Below are 16265 nucleotides of genomic sequence, written 5' to 3'. Positions count from 1 at the left end.
TTTAAAATTCAGCCAAGTCAGTCATGTTACTTTATCAGTGTAAAAACGGTGTATAATGTTTAAACTGTGCATATGATGTTTAGTGTTGCATATACATTTAAATTATTATTAAATACTGTCATTCTTCTGTGTTTACTCAAAAGAAAAAAGACAGGTAACCAACATGCCAAGATTATTTAATTATTATTATCATTTCTTCTTGCTGTAAGCATTTTTGTCACATTTTAAATCTACTTGGTAAAAAATGGATGATGGATCTATATGATAAACATGGAGAAAATGCAGCCAAACTACATTAATGTCCATACATTACTAGTTTTCTGTTTCAAATATGTCATAGTGACTATGTATCCTGCAAAAATGTGTTTGCATCCCTAATGCTGTAGACTGAACACGCCTCTCTTTTAGTTCTGTTGAATTCAGGGTTGTGATGATAACAACACTATGACGCATGTCGCTTGAATGATAATGTTCACTGCCATCATACTGACAAGCTCAATTGAGAGAACATCAGTGTTTCTGATGTTGAAGTGTGTGTGTGTGTGTGTTTGCTCAGAGAACGGTGATGAAAGCAGCAGTGATGAATCAGCGCAGAGTCCAGCCACAGAAAAAAGGTAAAGCACTACAGTCAGGCCAATAAAGTTCTATAAATTGAATTTAGTCTTTATGTCCTTTCATCTATAAGACACAGTCAACTGATTCTGTTATTGATCTGATGGAGTCATTTGGTGAAGGGTCATTTAATCTACCTTTGAAATTGCTGAAAGGTACACTATGTAGTATTTTTGCAGTAAAATATCCAAAAACCACTAGGCCGGTGTTATATATTTTGTTCAGTTGAGTACCTACAATATCCCAAATGTTTCCAACTATTTGTAAATTGTGAGAAAATTGCTATTTTAACTAAGGACCGGGACGTTTCAGCATATTGTTTGAGGAAGACGCCTGTCAATTGTGTCATATCTGTGTTACCCTCGGTTTCGGGTTTTACTTGGCACGAGTGCTTTTCTCTTAGCAGTGTGAACAAGTGAACGCACGGAGTAACGTCATAACATCATTTTAAACACACTTAAATGTATCTAATATGATAAACAGAGCTCCATTACCTCATAATCATAACCGGAAGAGCGGATCAGTGCAGGTGCCCGGCAAATGTGTCCCGTCCCGTCATAATAAAAGTCCAGGTGCTTGCGAGGCGGGTATTTGTTTAACAATCGTTCCAGCAGCTGTGCTCAGCTCCACAGCACTCGGTCCTGCTCTGCTTCACACTACAGTAACGTTAATAACCGCATGCATGAACGTGATTTCTGCCCGAGTCCTATTTTCCACCGGCTGTGAGGTGAAGACCACATGTCCCAAGATGCTGCGCTCAAACTTTGCGTCCTCAAACTACGCATTGGTTTTAAATAGGCGACCTCTAGTGGACGGAAAGTTGCATAGTGCACCTTTAAATTAGCAAAGGGTTATTCGGCCCCTATGTGCATTTCAGTCATTGTCAGTGTCTTTCAGGAACTTGTCATTTTGTTATAAACGTTTAACATTTTAGTCTAATGCCAAAATGTTTCTCTGTCTCTTGCAGTTGTTTGGCTTCAGATCTCATGAAACTTTGCGGAGACACCAAAGCCAGAAATAAGGTAAAATAGACAAAAGTAACACTTTTGTCACGATTCTTTGATGAATAAAAGTTATTTAAAATATATACTACTATATATACACTACTATTCAAATATATACACATAATACTTTTTTTTAAAGAAATGAATACTTTTATTCAGCAATTATGTGTTAAATTGATTAAAATGTATAGTAATTCAATTTATTAGAACATATTTCTATTTTAAATAAATTATTAGTATTTTTTAATTTTTTTTTTATTCATCAAAATATCCTGAAAAAAGTATCCCAGGTTCCAAAAACTATTAAACAGCACAACTGTTTCCAACATTGATATTAAATCAGCATATTACAATGATTTCTGAAAGATCATGTGACACTGAATACTGGAGAAATTATGCTAGTTTTTATTTATTTATTTTTTGCATCACATAAATTAATTTTTTTTTGAAAGTATATTAAATAGAAAAACATTATTTTAGATTGCAAAAATATCTTACAATATTACAGTTTTTTTTCTGTATTTTTGATCAAATAAAAGCAGGCTTGATGAGCATAAGAGACCTCTTTCAAAAACATTAAAAATAGTATGCTGTATACAGTACTGTGTATTTATACACACAAACACTAAAACACATTGATCTTTTAAGTTAGCCTGTTTGGTTTTGTTATTTACTTCCTACTGCATTGTTCACATAATTAGACGTCAACTAATTGATTATTATAGGATAACAGTTTATCATAGAAAAACAATGATAACAGCCCTCATTATCTTCATTGAGGGAAAAATTGTATGTTAAAAATAAAAAAATATGCTGACTTTTTCCTCATTTCTAATTTAACGTATGCTTTATATAAGGTCCAAATATTTTGTTTTAATATATGATTTAATATATGATTTAATATATTTCAGGCTCGCAGAAGAACTACCACCCAAATGGAGCTGTTGTATGCCAATACTGGTGACCCTGATGCCCCTCCAGAGGATTTCTCTGCCGCTCTACTTCCTGTAGTGGAGAATCCTGAGGGAAATAAAGAACCGGCCCCTGTTCCCTTCTTAGGGGACCGAGACTCAATGGCCCTCTCCTCTAGCTTAGCATCCAAGACAAATACTGTGTAAGTGAATGTATGTTTTGGTTAAAAGAAGAACAAAAAAAAGATTGTATTATGTAAACATGTATTTTTTCATTTCCTATATTTATAGGATAAAGGACATGAATATAAAAATTATTTTGAACAAGGCTAATCAAATTTGTTTCTGCAAGTTATAAAACACATTTTGTTTTGAACACCTTAAAGGGTTAGTTCACCCAAAACAATTATTACCCCATGATTTACTCACCCTCAAGCTATCCTAGGTATATATGGCATTCTTCAACAATCAGAGTTCTATTAAAAATGTCCTGGCTTTTTCAATTCAAGCTTTATAATTTGAGTAAATGGCAGGTCAAAATTTGAAGCTGCAAGAAAGTGTATCTATCCTTTATAAAAGTAATCCATACAGCTCCAGGGGTTTAATAAAGGCATTCTGGAGCAAATCGATGGGGTTTTGTAAGAAAAATAGCATATTTAACACATTGTAAAGTAAAACATCTAGCTTTCGGTCGACCTCCTTCCGCATTGAAGCGTATGAAAAAAAGTGTAACTGGCGCTATGATGACATCGGACGTCGTGTAAGTGTTTTGAACTGCGAGAGGCATTACACTTTCTTCGTAAGTTGAATAAGGAAGTTGGTCCACTGGAAGCTAGATATTTTACTTTATAATTTTATTTTTTATTTTTTATAAAGTAACATTTTTGAATGTGGATATGTTTCTTAAACAAGCACTTTGCTTTAAGAAGACCTTTATTAACTGCCCTTTTATAATGGATGGATGCACTTTTTTTGGCCTTTAAAATTTGGGCTACCATTCACTGCCATTATAATGCTTGGATCAGCCTGGACATTTTTTAATAGAACTGATAGTATTGGTCTGAAAGAAGAATGTCATATACACCTAGGATGGGTTTAGGGTGAGTAAATCATGGGATCATTTTTAGGGTGGGAATTATCACTTTAACATTTCCTCTGGCATCTCTCCTGCACCTCAACCTCTGATGTTCTAATCCTTTATTCTACGCTCATCATAATCATGGCTCATCACGACACATTCTAATAAACATTACAGTCACGTCTGATGCAATGTTTTTAAGTCGCACTGGCTTTTGTTTACGGTGTAGCTCCAGTGCCAGATCTCCCACGGCTACAGAAAAGAAGCTTCTGGACCGCTCGCCTCTCACCCGCAGAAGAGCTCAAGACAGGAGCCAGAACCCTGTAGACAGAGCCAGAACCCTGGACAAGCCGTAAGAAAACAGCTAGCTTTACACACATTCCTCCTCACAAACATATTTGCTAAATTTGTTTACAGATGTGCTTAATCTCTTGTATTGCTAAAGTGAATGTCCATACTGTCTTTTAGTGAGCAAGAACAACGTTTACTAAGGCAAGCATCTATAGTATACTAATACCAATAATTAGCATTAGCTGCCCCACATAGCAGGACCCTAGCAACCATTCAAACAGCCTTGAACCACATAGCAACATACTAAAAAACACTTTAGCGACAACCTAGAACAACCACATAGCAACTTCTTTATAAAGCACTTAGCATTACAAAAACACTTTAGCATTATCTCCACATGTTTTGACTATATTTGTCAGTTAGCTGGTAGCTGTTTTTTTGTTGTTGTTGTTGTTTTATAAAGAGCTTTCTCCATTTCAAAACATGTTTTATTTGTCATAAATACTACAACCCATAAATACTACTGCTGTAGAAATTGGTCATAAATAGGTATCTTAAAAGGCAGTGTCATTTTGTTACCAGCTTTTTAAAGGGTTAGTTCACCTAGAAATGAAAATTAACCCATGATTTACTCATCCTCAAGCCATCCTAGGTGTATGCCTTTCTTCTTTTAGACAAAAACAGCCAGAGTTATATTAAAACATCCTTTAATTTATATTAAAACTTCCAAGCTTAATAAAGGGAGTAAATGGTACCTTAGACTTTGAAGCTCAAAAAAGCACATCAATCCATCATCAATGTAATCTACGTGGCTTCAGGGGTTAAATAAAGGCTTTCTGAAGTGGAGTTATGTGTTTTTGTAAGAAAAATATCCATATGTATAACTTTATAAACTATAATCACTGGCTTCTGGTAATGGTTGTAGACGAGTTTAGTTCCAGCCGAAGAGTGACCTCTGACCCGACACATCAGGGCGTTTGCTATAGGCGAGCTAGGCGGTTGCCTAGGGCGACAATTGTGTTAGGGGCGCGAGCGCGCTCTAGTGCCGCCCATTATATTAATACAATATAATGTTCATTAAACATGATCATCATAGGGCGCCCCCTCAGCCACACGTTTAATTACTTATCAACCTGATTATTAGATTGAATTGATGGTGATTATTGATTATTAGTTCAGGCGTTAGGTCAGGCAAGTGCTCATCTTGCGCATTCATCAAAAATGAGGCGTCTAAACCTGCGGATGCACAGGGACGGAAAAAGAGAAAGAAAGAAATGAAGAAAATCGAACTTACCTCAGCCAATAAGTTGTCAAACAAAAAAGAAAATTACTTAGTATTATCAATCTTATCTACTAATATTTATTTTATAAATATTATTAATATTGTCACTAAGCTATCACTTGCTAGTTTTCTACATATTACTATACGTATTGCAAACATCACTGACAATATATACAATAACCTACATGGATGTCATTTAAATATCAAAAGTCCAGTTCGTTATAAATATAGATAACGTATGTATGTTATTTATGAAAAGTAGCCTACAAACGCTCTTTACGTGGGCATCGGATTATACAAGCCCCTCGAGTAACGAAAGATGCCATATTATTTACATTAAACACAAATATGCTGTGTTCACCAAATTCTTTACAGTGTAATGGTAAGACGCATGGCATCAAGATTTGATGCAAAACGACCAGAAGTTTGACCCTGCCTTTTGCCACACTCGCTCTATTCCCTTTTACCATCACATATCAGATCGGAAAGGCATTTATTTTCAATAAACGATAAAAGTGAGTGGATTGGAGTGGAGCGGGGAGGGGTGGGGTTGGGGTGGGGGGCGCAAAACTCCATCTCGCCTAGGGCAACCAAAGAGCTAGAGCCGGCCCTGCGACACATGACTTATTGATGGACACGGAAAGAATAGAGAAAAATACAACACTTATCACAAATAAAGACCTAATAAAATTTGACCTTTTTTTAAAGAGAAATGTTGGAGGAGCTTGAGTTTGTTGCCCAGTCCTATTTGTTTGAACTGCGAGAGGCCTATACTCTCACCTAAGCTTACTACTCCTACATCCTACGTCATTCGTCGGGTCGAAGGTCACTATTTCTGCTGGAACTTACGGAGGGTCATTACTAGAAGCTATCTTCGCTTCAGAAGGCCTTTATTACCCCCCTGAAGCCCTATGGATTACTTTTATGATGGATGGATGGGCTTTTTTTAGGTTTCAAAACACAAATTTTACAATTCACCCCCATTATAAAGCTTGAAAGCAATTTTTTTTAATTTAACTCTTATTGTGTTTGGCTTAAAGAAGAAAGTCATATACACCTAGGATGGCTTGATGGGGAGTAAATCATGGGATAATTTTCATTTTGGGGTGAACTAACCCCGTAGAGTGCCGTCAATAGTGTGTGACTGTGTAGATTCCTGTCGACAAGACTGGATTTCATCCATGAAAATTCAGATTCAAAAGAATTTTTGCAGGCGAAATCCAGTTATTTCAATGAAAGTCCAAACAATCTGCGTGGGGGCGAAAGATTCCCACTACCAATACTTCAATACGTTTATGTTGAGAATGTGGATTCTCCGCGCTGAACTACAGAAAGCTGTTTGGTTTAAAAGCAAGCGTTATGTGAGCTGTGCTTCATGCGGTTGAACGTCTTTCGCCCTCACACGGAATTTCTATTCCTGTGGATTCCTATTGAAGGGATTTTGCCGCGAAACCTCGCAGAACGATGGCAATTATGACCGCACCTTTAGAACAACTTTTGGTGTCTGAAAGTGCTGTTTAGATAGGCTGATCACTGTGGTTTGGAACAGAGCCATTGTATTTAATTCGATTGAGGATTTCATGCATTATTATTGTGTTTTTGGGTCCAGAGGTGTGGTAAGCCCAGTTCAAGCATCCCGCTCCAGTCGAGCGGCCAGACTGCAGTGTGTGCACGTGGCCGAGGGTCACACCAAAGCCCTGCTGTGTGTGGACTCAACTGATGATCTGCTCTTCACCGGCTCAAAGGGTCAGACAGTGATCTTTATTATTTTATATCAAAATCATAGCCTTATAAACAGATATTTGCTTCAGTATAAAGGAGCATATAATTAACCCTTCACTAGGGGTGTCCAATCTCAACTGGTCATTTATTTGATAATGACCATCTGACTATATACTATCTTACATATTACATGGTTGATTATTAACAGATTAATAAAAGCATGTGCATACAATGTATTTGAGTTGAAATTATGTTAAAAGCTACCTTAAAAAAAAGGTAATGCAATCAATCGATGGCTTCTTGCTACATTAATTAAGGGGGTCGGTTTAGAGGGTTAATTAAGATTAATTAAAACATTCAAATCACAGTGAACAGAATTTCTGTAGAACTCTGTATACTAACTCTACATTAAAAAGAGTGTGCTGGTTGAGCCTTTCAGCTGTTGGCGCACGGAAAACTAGCAATGCGCTAGCAGCATTTGTACTTTTAAAGCATTTATATTTATGATAGTTTGCTAATTTCTGCTTCTGAATTTCAGGTTGTTACCCACAATGCATTGCCAAAATATAGCCTCTACAAGAATGATAAATAAACATTATGTTCTATCCACACCCATCCCTTTTTTTCTATCTCAGATCGCACATGTAAGGTGTGGAACCTGGTTACGGGTCAGGAAATCATGTCTCTCGGAGATCATCCCAGCAGTGTGGTGTCGGTCCGATACTGTTCCAGCCTGGTCTTCACGGTCTCCACTGCTTATGTCAAAGTATGGGACATCCGTGACTCTGCCAAATGCATCCGCACCCTCACGTGAGTCATTCTGGTACTGTTTAATATATTAAAACCTACTGTTCTCTAGAGCGTCTAAATATTTTACCTATGGTTGCTCATTTTTAGCCCTCTGTCTTCTTTAGTTCTTCTGGACAAGTGTCCCAAGGTGACACTTGTGGGGGTAGTTCTGTCGCCATTCCACCAGGAGAAAATCAGATCAATCAGATCGCCCTCAATCCTTCCGGCACATTCCTTTACGCTGCTTCAGGCAACACGGTCAGGATGTGGGACTTGAGAAGGTATGACCTATTTTACCATGAGTGTCTAGAAGTTCTCCTAAGTGCTAAATGGGGACTATGACTCCTAAGAGAGTTAGCATGTGTCTCAGTCAGTTCCCTAGTCTTCAGTAGTCAGGGCACTGATCAGGACATAAGTTAATGGGCTGACTCCCTGATCAGTGCTCTGACTACTTAACTAGGGGGCTGATTGAGACGCACCCTTATAGTTACCTTCAAATATACAGTACAGTACTAGATTTTTTTCAGACTCCACCATGGCAACCTATAGTTGACCTGAAAGAGAATATGTCATAGGAGACAGTTAACCAGGGGTGTGTTTCAAAATAGCATTGTTAGTCAACTGAGGTCGCATGTTCTGTCATTATTGAACATTTGTTTCCAGAAATCACAGTTCCAATTAACATTCACAAATAGTGTGTTTTGCAATTTGTGTGGTAGGAACTACAGCTCTCAACCTGTACTAGCATAGATTTATGAAAGGGCTTGACATTAACACCCGCCAACCCGCCAAATGCGGCTAGATTTCAGCTGTGGCGGGTACTGCAAACACTCTCACTAGCCACTTTGGCGGGTTGAATATAATTTACAGCCAAATTAAATGCCAAGACCGTCATATCACAAAATTAGCTACAATTTAACTACAATTCTTAATCGATTAACTTGCAGTTAGTGAAGGCGAGATAGGCGGAATCATGCTGAACAACACAACAAAAGCGCTCTCTCTCTAGGTGCAGATCCGCTTGTCGGTGCAACACTTCTGCCGCGCCACACTCCACTTTATTCCTTTGGGTGACGTCAAGCGACTTTAACGCGCCCGCATAGCATTCCGGGAAGGCAGCGCTGCAGTTGTACCAATTTGAAAGCACAAATGACGGGAAGCGTCACAACATCACACTTCAGTCGTGTCGCAAAAGTGGATCTCCATGGTCACTCGTCGCACGCGCGATCAGTTCTCCTTGCTCCTGAATAGTCAAATACACGCGCACACTGATGTCAAAATGTACATCGCATGGAGTATCTCGCATGAACACAGTCGGTTATGGCTTAAGTGCACGTAAACAGGTAGGTAATAACTGCATATGTATCCGAATATTACATCCATGCATTCAGCAGCCCAATTAAATACCTGTCTGTCATTTAATATTAATCAAACAACTACAGATATTAAATAAATGTATAATATTAAATAAATTTATACATATTAAATCAATATGTATTGGTATCTTAATTTTTAATTTTTATTTTTTTATTTACTATTGTTTTTGTAATTTGCTTATTTGTTATATATATATATATATATATATATATATATATATATATATATATATATATATATATATATATATATATATATATATATATATATATATATATATATATATATATATATATATATATATATATATATATATATATATATATATAGCCTAACTAAAATAACTTATAACATATTACACATATCATATTGCCCACCCCTTGCCCACCTGCACATCCCAGCTGATATACAATGTAGTCTTGATTTGGGGGGTCACTTTGTATTTGAAAGTTTGAAAGGGTTTAAAATCTTCTAAATGAAGTAAAATGAATCAAAATCAAGTAATTCAAGCATGCCAAAGTCAACTTTAAACATATACAATGTAATTTCCAAACAGCAAAATTGTGGCCAGTGAAAATGCTGAGTGGCTAGTAACTTCAAAAAACCACTAGCCACAGTGGCTGGTGAGCAAAAAAGTTAATGTCAAGCCCTGCTTACAGACTTAGGGGGTTTCATACTAGCATACCCAAGTTCATTTGACAGAGTTTGGTTTGTCTGGATGATGTGAACTCATGTGTGCACCTGCAACCCAAACCCAAGTCCATTTAAAAAGATGATCTGCGTAGGTTATGCTTCATGTGAACTTCGGGACAGTGAACTTCAGTACAGTGCACTGTTGATATGAAGCAATCAAACTAAATCTCAAAAGTGTACCGCTGTTGGTGAAATATGTTATGATAAAACTGTTTGTTTGTGGTATCACTTACTGACAAGCAGAACTGATACAATGCAAACTGAGAAAATGTATCTCTCTTGTGTTTGATATATTTGAAAGTTTGGTTGCGTGTCCGATACCAGTTTTTCCAATGTGTCTAGTGCCCGGTTTTTCCTTTGTAACATTTACAAAAGTGTTCAGATTTATAGTGTTTAAGTTTTATAGTGTATTCCAGCCTTAAGTCTCTTGTTACAGTCAAACCAAAATGTATTCAGACACCTTTAACATTTTCTCACATTATCACAGTTTATTCACTATAGTTTTCTAAACTATATTGAATAAACTGTGAAAATGTGAGAATGTTGAAGGTGTCTGAATACATTTTGGTTTGACTGTAACAAGAGACTTAAGGCTGGAATACACTATAAAACTTTTAAAATCTGAACACTTTTGTAAATGTTACAAAGGAAAAACCGGGCACTAGACACATTGGAAAAACTGGTATAAGACACGCTACCAAACTTTCAAACACAAGAGAGATACATGTTCTCTATTGCATCAGTCCTGCTTGTCAGTAAGTGATACCAAAAACAAACAGTTTTATCATATCATATACTTCACCAACAGCGGTCAGCACTCAGATTTCTTTATTACTCTTTTCTAAAGAGTAATAAAGAACTCCAAGTTAAACCGTGTCAGAACAAATTCATCTTGATAATAGAAGCGTTCTTTACATGCACGTTCTTAAGCCGATTATGCCTAATAAGCCGACAATGAACATGGTCATGTAAACACGGTAACCTGTTTTCTTTTATCGGAGTAAGTTCATAAACAACGTAAGCATAAACCGGTCGGAACACAGTTTTTTGCCTCTTATCCCGATTTTGCGCTGCATGTTAACGCATTAACCTGCTTTCTGTCGGCTTATTGAAGTGCACATGTGTGATACGTGACAAAAACACAAATTTACAGCAGATTTAAATGCATCCAGACAGAGCGAGCTAGTGTTTTGCATAAAATAAGGACATATATCACAAACGCAGACTCTTTAAAGACCCAGAAAATTGTAAAGATGTGTTCTCATCTCATGCAAGTAGAAGAGGTTCAGTCAAAACACTGCATCTTTAACTGCATGAGGGATAATATGAGTCGTAAATCTCCCGCTGATACGGCACACGCTTTATTTAACAGCGCAAGTGACGTAAGTTAACATTTTAAAAACTTAGAGTCAGATACGGACATTATTATTTTTGACGCCACTAAAAGGAATAACCCGGTTTATTAATAAAGTCATGTAAACGCGGCTTACTTGCATTGTCAGTTTACTGGTTTGCATGTAAACGGGGAAAAATGATTATTTTAATAATCTGATTTTTTTGTGTGTTATCGCCTTACTTGTGTGCATGTGAACACACCCAATGTCAGATATCTTTAATAGAAAGGATTACAATCAAACGGCTGTCAGCTGTTTACTTTAAGTACACAATTGGATATTATCAATTAAGGTCAACCAATGACCAAGCAATGCTTTATTTTGTTCAGCCTGTGGTGTAAAAGGTCTCATTAGCAATTAATGAAAAAACATCTAAGCAAAGCATGGTCAAAGTGTTTAAAGTCCCAGAATTTTGGGGTTTGGGGTATAATATGTCACAGTTTACTTTATTTTGCTATCCTCACTTACATAAATTAACTATTGTGTCCTGCACCCACTCTTTAAAAATTATATGTGGTGTCTGAAAAATGTTTGGGTTGACCGTACACATTATTCTGTTGTCTTCTACAGGTTTGTATCTACTGGGAAACTGACGGGACATCTGGGGCCGGTAATGTGTCTTGCGGTAGACCAGATGGTGAAGGGTCAGGATGCGGTCATAACAGGCTCAAAAGATCACACAGTGAAGGTACGTTCAGACAGTCTAACACGCTCTTCGTGAACTACCATACGAGTCCCAATGGTTGCACGTGCTGATTTCCATATGATAATTTTCACCTTTTGGTCACAGCTCATGCACAATTACACAAGCTGTTGCTGCTAATTTATGGTTGCTTGAACAAAAACATTAGTTTAAAGCATTATTACCGCCTCAAGTGCAACATGGAACAAATCCAGGAAGCTCGGATATATATGCTTTTTGGACTTATGCCTCTCTAAGGCTTTTATTTTCTTGTGCTGCAGATGTTTGAAGTGGTGGAAGGAAATCAGGGCAGCATCAGCGCCACACATCATTTCGACCCAGCCCATAAGGATGGCCTGGAGGCTCTGGTAATGCAGGGCGATTCAGTTTTTACTGCTGCCAGAGACTCCTGCATTAAAAAATGGGACCTAGCCAGCAAACAGATACATGGGGTAAGTACCTGAGAAACGGCAGCTTTACTGACTGACGGTAAACACTCTGGCTGTGTTCCAGAAACCAGTGAGCTGCCTGCCTAAGCAGCATTTTTAGGCATCATTCCCAAAGCTAAAGCTGTTCCATTTAGTATGCAGCAAAATTGTGGTGCCTTCTTAAAAGATCTTGCAGCATTCTTTGAGCTTCATGAAAAATGTCATTCAAGATGGTGGAATCAAGAAAAAACGTATAGTCGGTAGCGTAGCAATATGATAATGCTAAACTCAAGGAAGTCTCTAATATTTGGAGAAAGCTATTCGTTGGCATTTCCATTTATCTCAGTAGCAGGTTTCAGGTCTTAAGAACAGTGAGTCAGCTAACTATGGTTTGGAACAGAGTTGACTTTTGTTTATACCTAACAATAAATCTGTGAATGACTCTTAACTATCGTGCATAAAGACACTGATTGAAGTAAAACCCTCACAACCAACCTTCAGTCATCCTCTATAATTAATTTGTTCGTATGTTTTCTTGCAGCAGGTAGAACGGGCTCATTTGGATCTGCTGAGCTCTCTGGCGGTGGTTCCTGGCTCCAGTGCTGTTATGAGCGGCTGCAAGGGCGGACTGCTCAAATTCTGGCACACGGACACGCTCAGAGCTCTGGGAGAAATGAGGGGTCATGACAGCTCTGTCAATGACATCTGCACAAACAGCAATCAGCTCTTTACCGCCTCAGAGTGAGTGACAGGCTTAAATACACCAACACACACATCGAAAAATATAGATAATACCAGGTTACCCTGGTATGCAACGATAACACTCAGTGTACCAATAATACGTGACTTGCTACGCAACCACAACATAATCTGTTGAGATAAACTTTCATCTTGGCAATGTATTTAGTTACATTGAGGCAACCAGAATAGTGACATTCCAGGATTTGTTGCCACAAAGTAACTCTGTGACATTTTCAGTTAATAATTACTACAGTTAGTAATTATGCTGGTCGTATAATTGTTACATATAACACTTGTTACGTATAATGGTCGTGTAGTTGTTATTTATTTATTATATATATATATATATATATATATATATATATATATATATATATATATATATATATATATATATATATATATATATGTGTGTGTGTCTATAATACTGTAAGAATACTTTTCTTATAACCTGATGACGAGGTTGTACTTTGATGGTAATGAAAGTCGGCCATGGAACTCATGAAATTACTAAAAAGTATCAATAAATGATGTACAACTGGCACAAAAAATGACTAGAACACCCCTTTGCAACCACATAGCAACACATTGGTAACCACCCAGGCAAATACATTACAATGTGCTAAAAACTTCCAGAACACCCTAGCAACTGAATAGCAATATCTTGATAATAATTTGTTACATTTATATAGCGCTTTTCTGGGTATTCAAAGTGCTTTCAAAGTGCAAAGGGTAATCCACCACCTCCCCCAATGTGCAGCCATATTGTGCCAGAATGCCCACCACACACCAGCTTATTGGTGGAAAAAAGACAGAGTGATGAAGCCAATTAGTATATGGGGATTATTAGGAGGCCATGATGGACAGAGGTCAGTATGCAAATTTGGCCAGGATAATGGGGGTTACACCCCTGCTCTTTTTCCAAAGGGAATCCTGGGATTTCTTTATGACCACAAAGAGTCAGGACCTCGGTTTAATGTCTTACCCCTCTGAAACTTTTTTGCAGCCTCTTAGCAACACCTTGGTAACTGCCCTGGCAAATATATGACCGTGTGCTTAAAAACCACCAGACCACCCAGGCAAAAGCATAGCAACACCTTGGCAACCACTCTGAACTCTTTGCAGCTTCTTAGCAACCCCTTGATAACTGCTCTGGTGGTTGCATAACAGTGTGCTTAAAAACCACCAGACCACCCAGGCAAAGTTATAGCAACCCCTTGGCAACCACTCTAAACGTTTTGCAACCTCTTAGAAACCCCTTGGTAACCGCTCCGGCAATTGCATTGCAATATGCTTAAAAACCACCAGACCACCCAGGCAAAAGCATAGCAACACCTTGGCAACCACTCTGAACGCTTTGCAGCCTCTTAGCAACCCTTGGCAACCGCTTTGGCAATTGCATAAGTGCGTTTAAAAACCACCAGACCATGCAGGCAAAAGCATAACAACACCTTGGCAACCACTCTGGACTCTTTGCAGCTTCTTAGCAACCCCTTGATAACTGCTCTGCTGATTGCATAACAGTGTGCTTAAAAACCACCAGATCACCCAGGCAAAGGCATAGCAACAACTTGGAAACCACTCTAAATGTTTTGCAGCCTCTTAGAAACCCCTTGGTAACCGCTCTAGCAATTGGATTACAATATGCTTAAAAACCACCAGACCGCCCAGGCAAAAGCATAGCAACACCTTGGCAACCACTCTGAACGCTTTGCAGCCTCTTAGCAACCCTTGGCAACCGCTTTGGCAATTGCATAAGTGCGTTTAAAAACCATCAGACTACCCAGGCAAAAGCACAGCAGCACCTTGGAAACCACTCTGAACTCTTTGCTTAGCAACCCCTTGGCAACTGCTCTGGCAACTGCATAACAGTTTGTTTAAAAACACCAGATCACCAGGGCAAATGCGTATCAAAACCTTGGCAACCACTCAGAACGCCCTTTGCAACTGTATAGCAACTACCCAGCAACCACCCACAAAGATCTAGCATTGTGGTAGCTTTTGGATGGTTACCGCTCACATGTTTTTCATTTAAAATAGAAAAATAATTTCTAAACTATATTATAGTAAGCAAATTAAAAAATTTATACTGCTAATCTAAATCCTGGCATTGTTTTTTTCAGTGACCGGACAGTGAAGATCTGGCAACTGAAAGGATCTTTAGAGGACGGCCTTCAATGACTCAGTCAAAGCACCTCTGATGAGAACATAAGGTCACTGTGAAGGTTTTGGCTTCCTGCAAGAATTTCCTCTACCAATGTGACGCTTCTTTCCTGAAACTTTGCTTCCATTCTCGTTTGGCAGCGATTCAGCGGAGAGCTTCCTGTTGTAACTGCTGTACATTTCCTCATCTACAGTGTTGAAGTGCCCTGTTTAGCTTTTGCCGACCGTAATGGGGGATATTATAGGTCAATAAGTGTTTGTTGATGTGGCACATTCCTAAAGCTGGGCTTTGGGCATCACAGACTGCCATATGAGCAGTGCATTTAAGAAGCACACGTGTTTGTGAACATCATGTTGACTGGACCGAACCGATATGCTTTTAAATTATTCATTAATATTGATGTCAGCTCTTTCCAATGTTTGTTGACCAAAGGTAGACTCTTTTTGTGCAAATATTTCCATGTAACTACAACACATCACCAATCTCAGTACAACCATACAGTAGCTAGCTCGACTGGAATGGTACAGTTTGCATCGCTCTAAGTGATTTACCTTTTTTATGAACTGTTTCTTTGTCACTTTCTGGTTGAAACCTTTTAGTACGCTGTACAAAAATATTTCCTCTGATCTACTGTAGTTATTATCAATGTCAGATGATGAGTGAAAATAAACTACATCTGTCAAAATCCCACAGGTGTCTCCTCAATTTTTCAGTCAGACCACATTCAGAGCATCGCCATGACAGGTATGAAAGCGAGGCTATGAAGGGAAGTCTTACCACATTTTCTTTTTCAACTGCTGTATAAAGCTCCTAGATCACATATAATTTTCCACAGCTCATGTTTTCTGGAGGCTTTTTTTTTTTGGTGTCTGAAATTTCTTGGAAATATATTTTTGCAGTGTTTCGTCAGCAGAACAAAAAATACATTAAATAACAGGGCAACTGTTCCCCTCCCAGCCTCAAAGATGGCGCCTGTGAATAAGGTCTACATGTTATAAGCTTGAACAAATGTGGTATGTACTGCAACGTAGACCAGTGAAACTGCAATTTCAGGGTACTAGCACAAGGGGGCAGTGCACACACAATGCACACATAAA

General features: G+C 38.1%; 1 protein-coding gene across 3 annotated transcripts in view; it reads left to right on the top strand.

Moving 5' to 3' along the window:
• Positions 1-15858, top strand: part of LOC137049783 (kinesin-like protein KIF21A) — a 61250-nt gene extending 45392 nt beyond the window's left edge. For all 3 annotated transcript variants that reach the window (XM_067428455.1, XM_067428453.1, XM_067428454.1), the window contains 11 exons: positions 557-614; positions 1580-1634; positions 2528-2730; positions 3835-3957; positions 6788-6924; positions 7536-7710; positions 7815-7970; positions 11724-11841; positions 12117-12287; positions 12805-13004; positions 15128-15858. In XM_067428455.1, the coding sequence (XP_067284556.1) occupies positions 557-614; positions 1580-1634; positions 2528-2730; positions 3835-3957; positions 6788-6924; positions 7536-7710; positions 7815-7970; positions 11724-11841; positions 12117-12287; positions 12805-13004; positions 15128-15185 (1454 nt within the window). In that variant the 3' untranslated portion in view covers positions 15186-15858. The remainder of the gene's footprint in view (positions 1-556; positions 615-1579; positions 1635-2527; positions 2731-3834; positions 3958-6787; positions 6925-7535; positions 7711-7814; positions 7971-11723; positions 11842-12116; positions 12288-12804; positions 13005-15127) is intronic.
• Positions 15859-16265: the final 407 nt, after the last annotated feature.

This window comes from Pseudorasbora parva, chromosome 20, assembly GCF_024679245.1.
Source record: "Pseudorasbora parva isolate DD20220531a chromosome 20, ASM2467924v1, whole genome shotgun sequence".
In the NCBI taxonomy this organism is placed as follows: Eukaryota; Metazoa; Chordata; class Actinopteri; order Cypriniformes; family Gobionidae; genus Pseudorasbora; species Pseudorasbora parva.
This window is presented reverse-complemented; position numbering and strand designations above follow the sequence as displayed.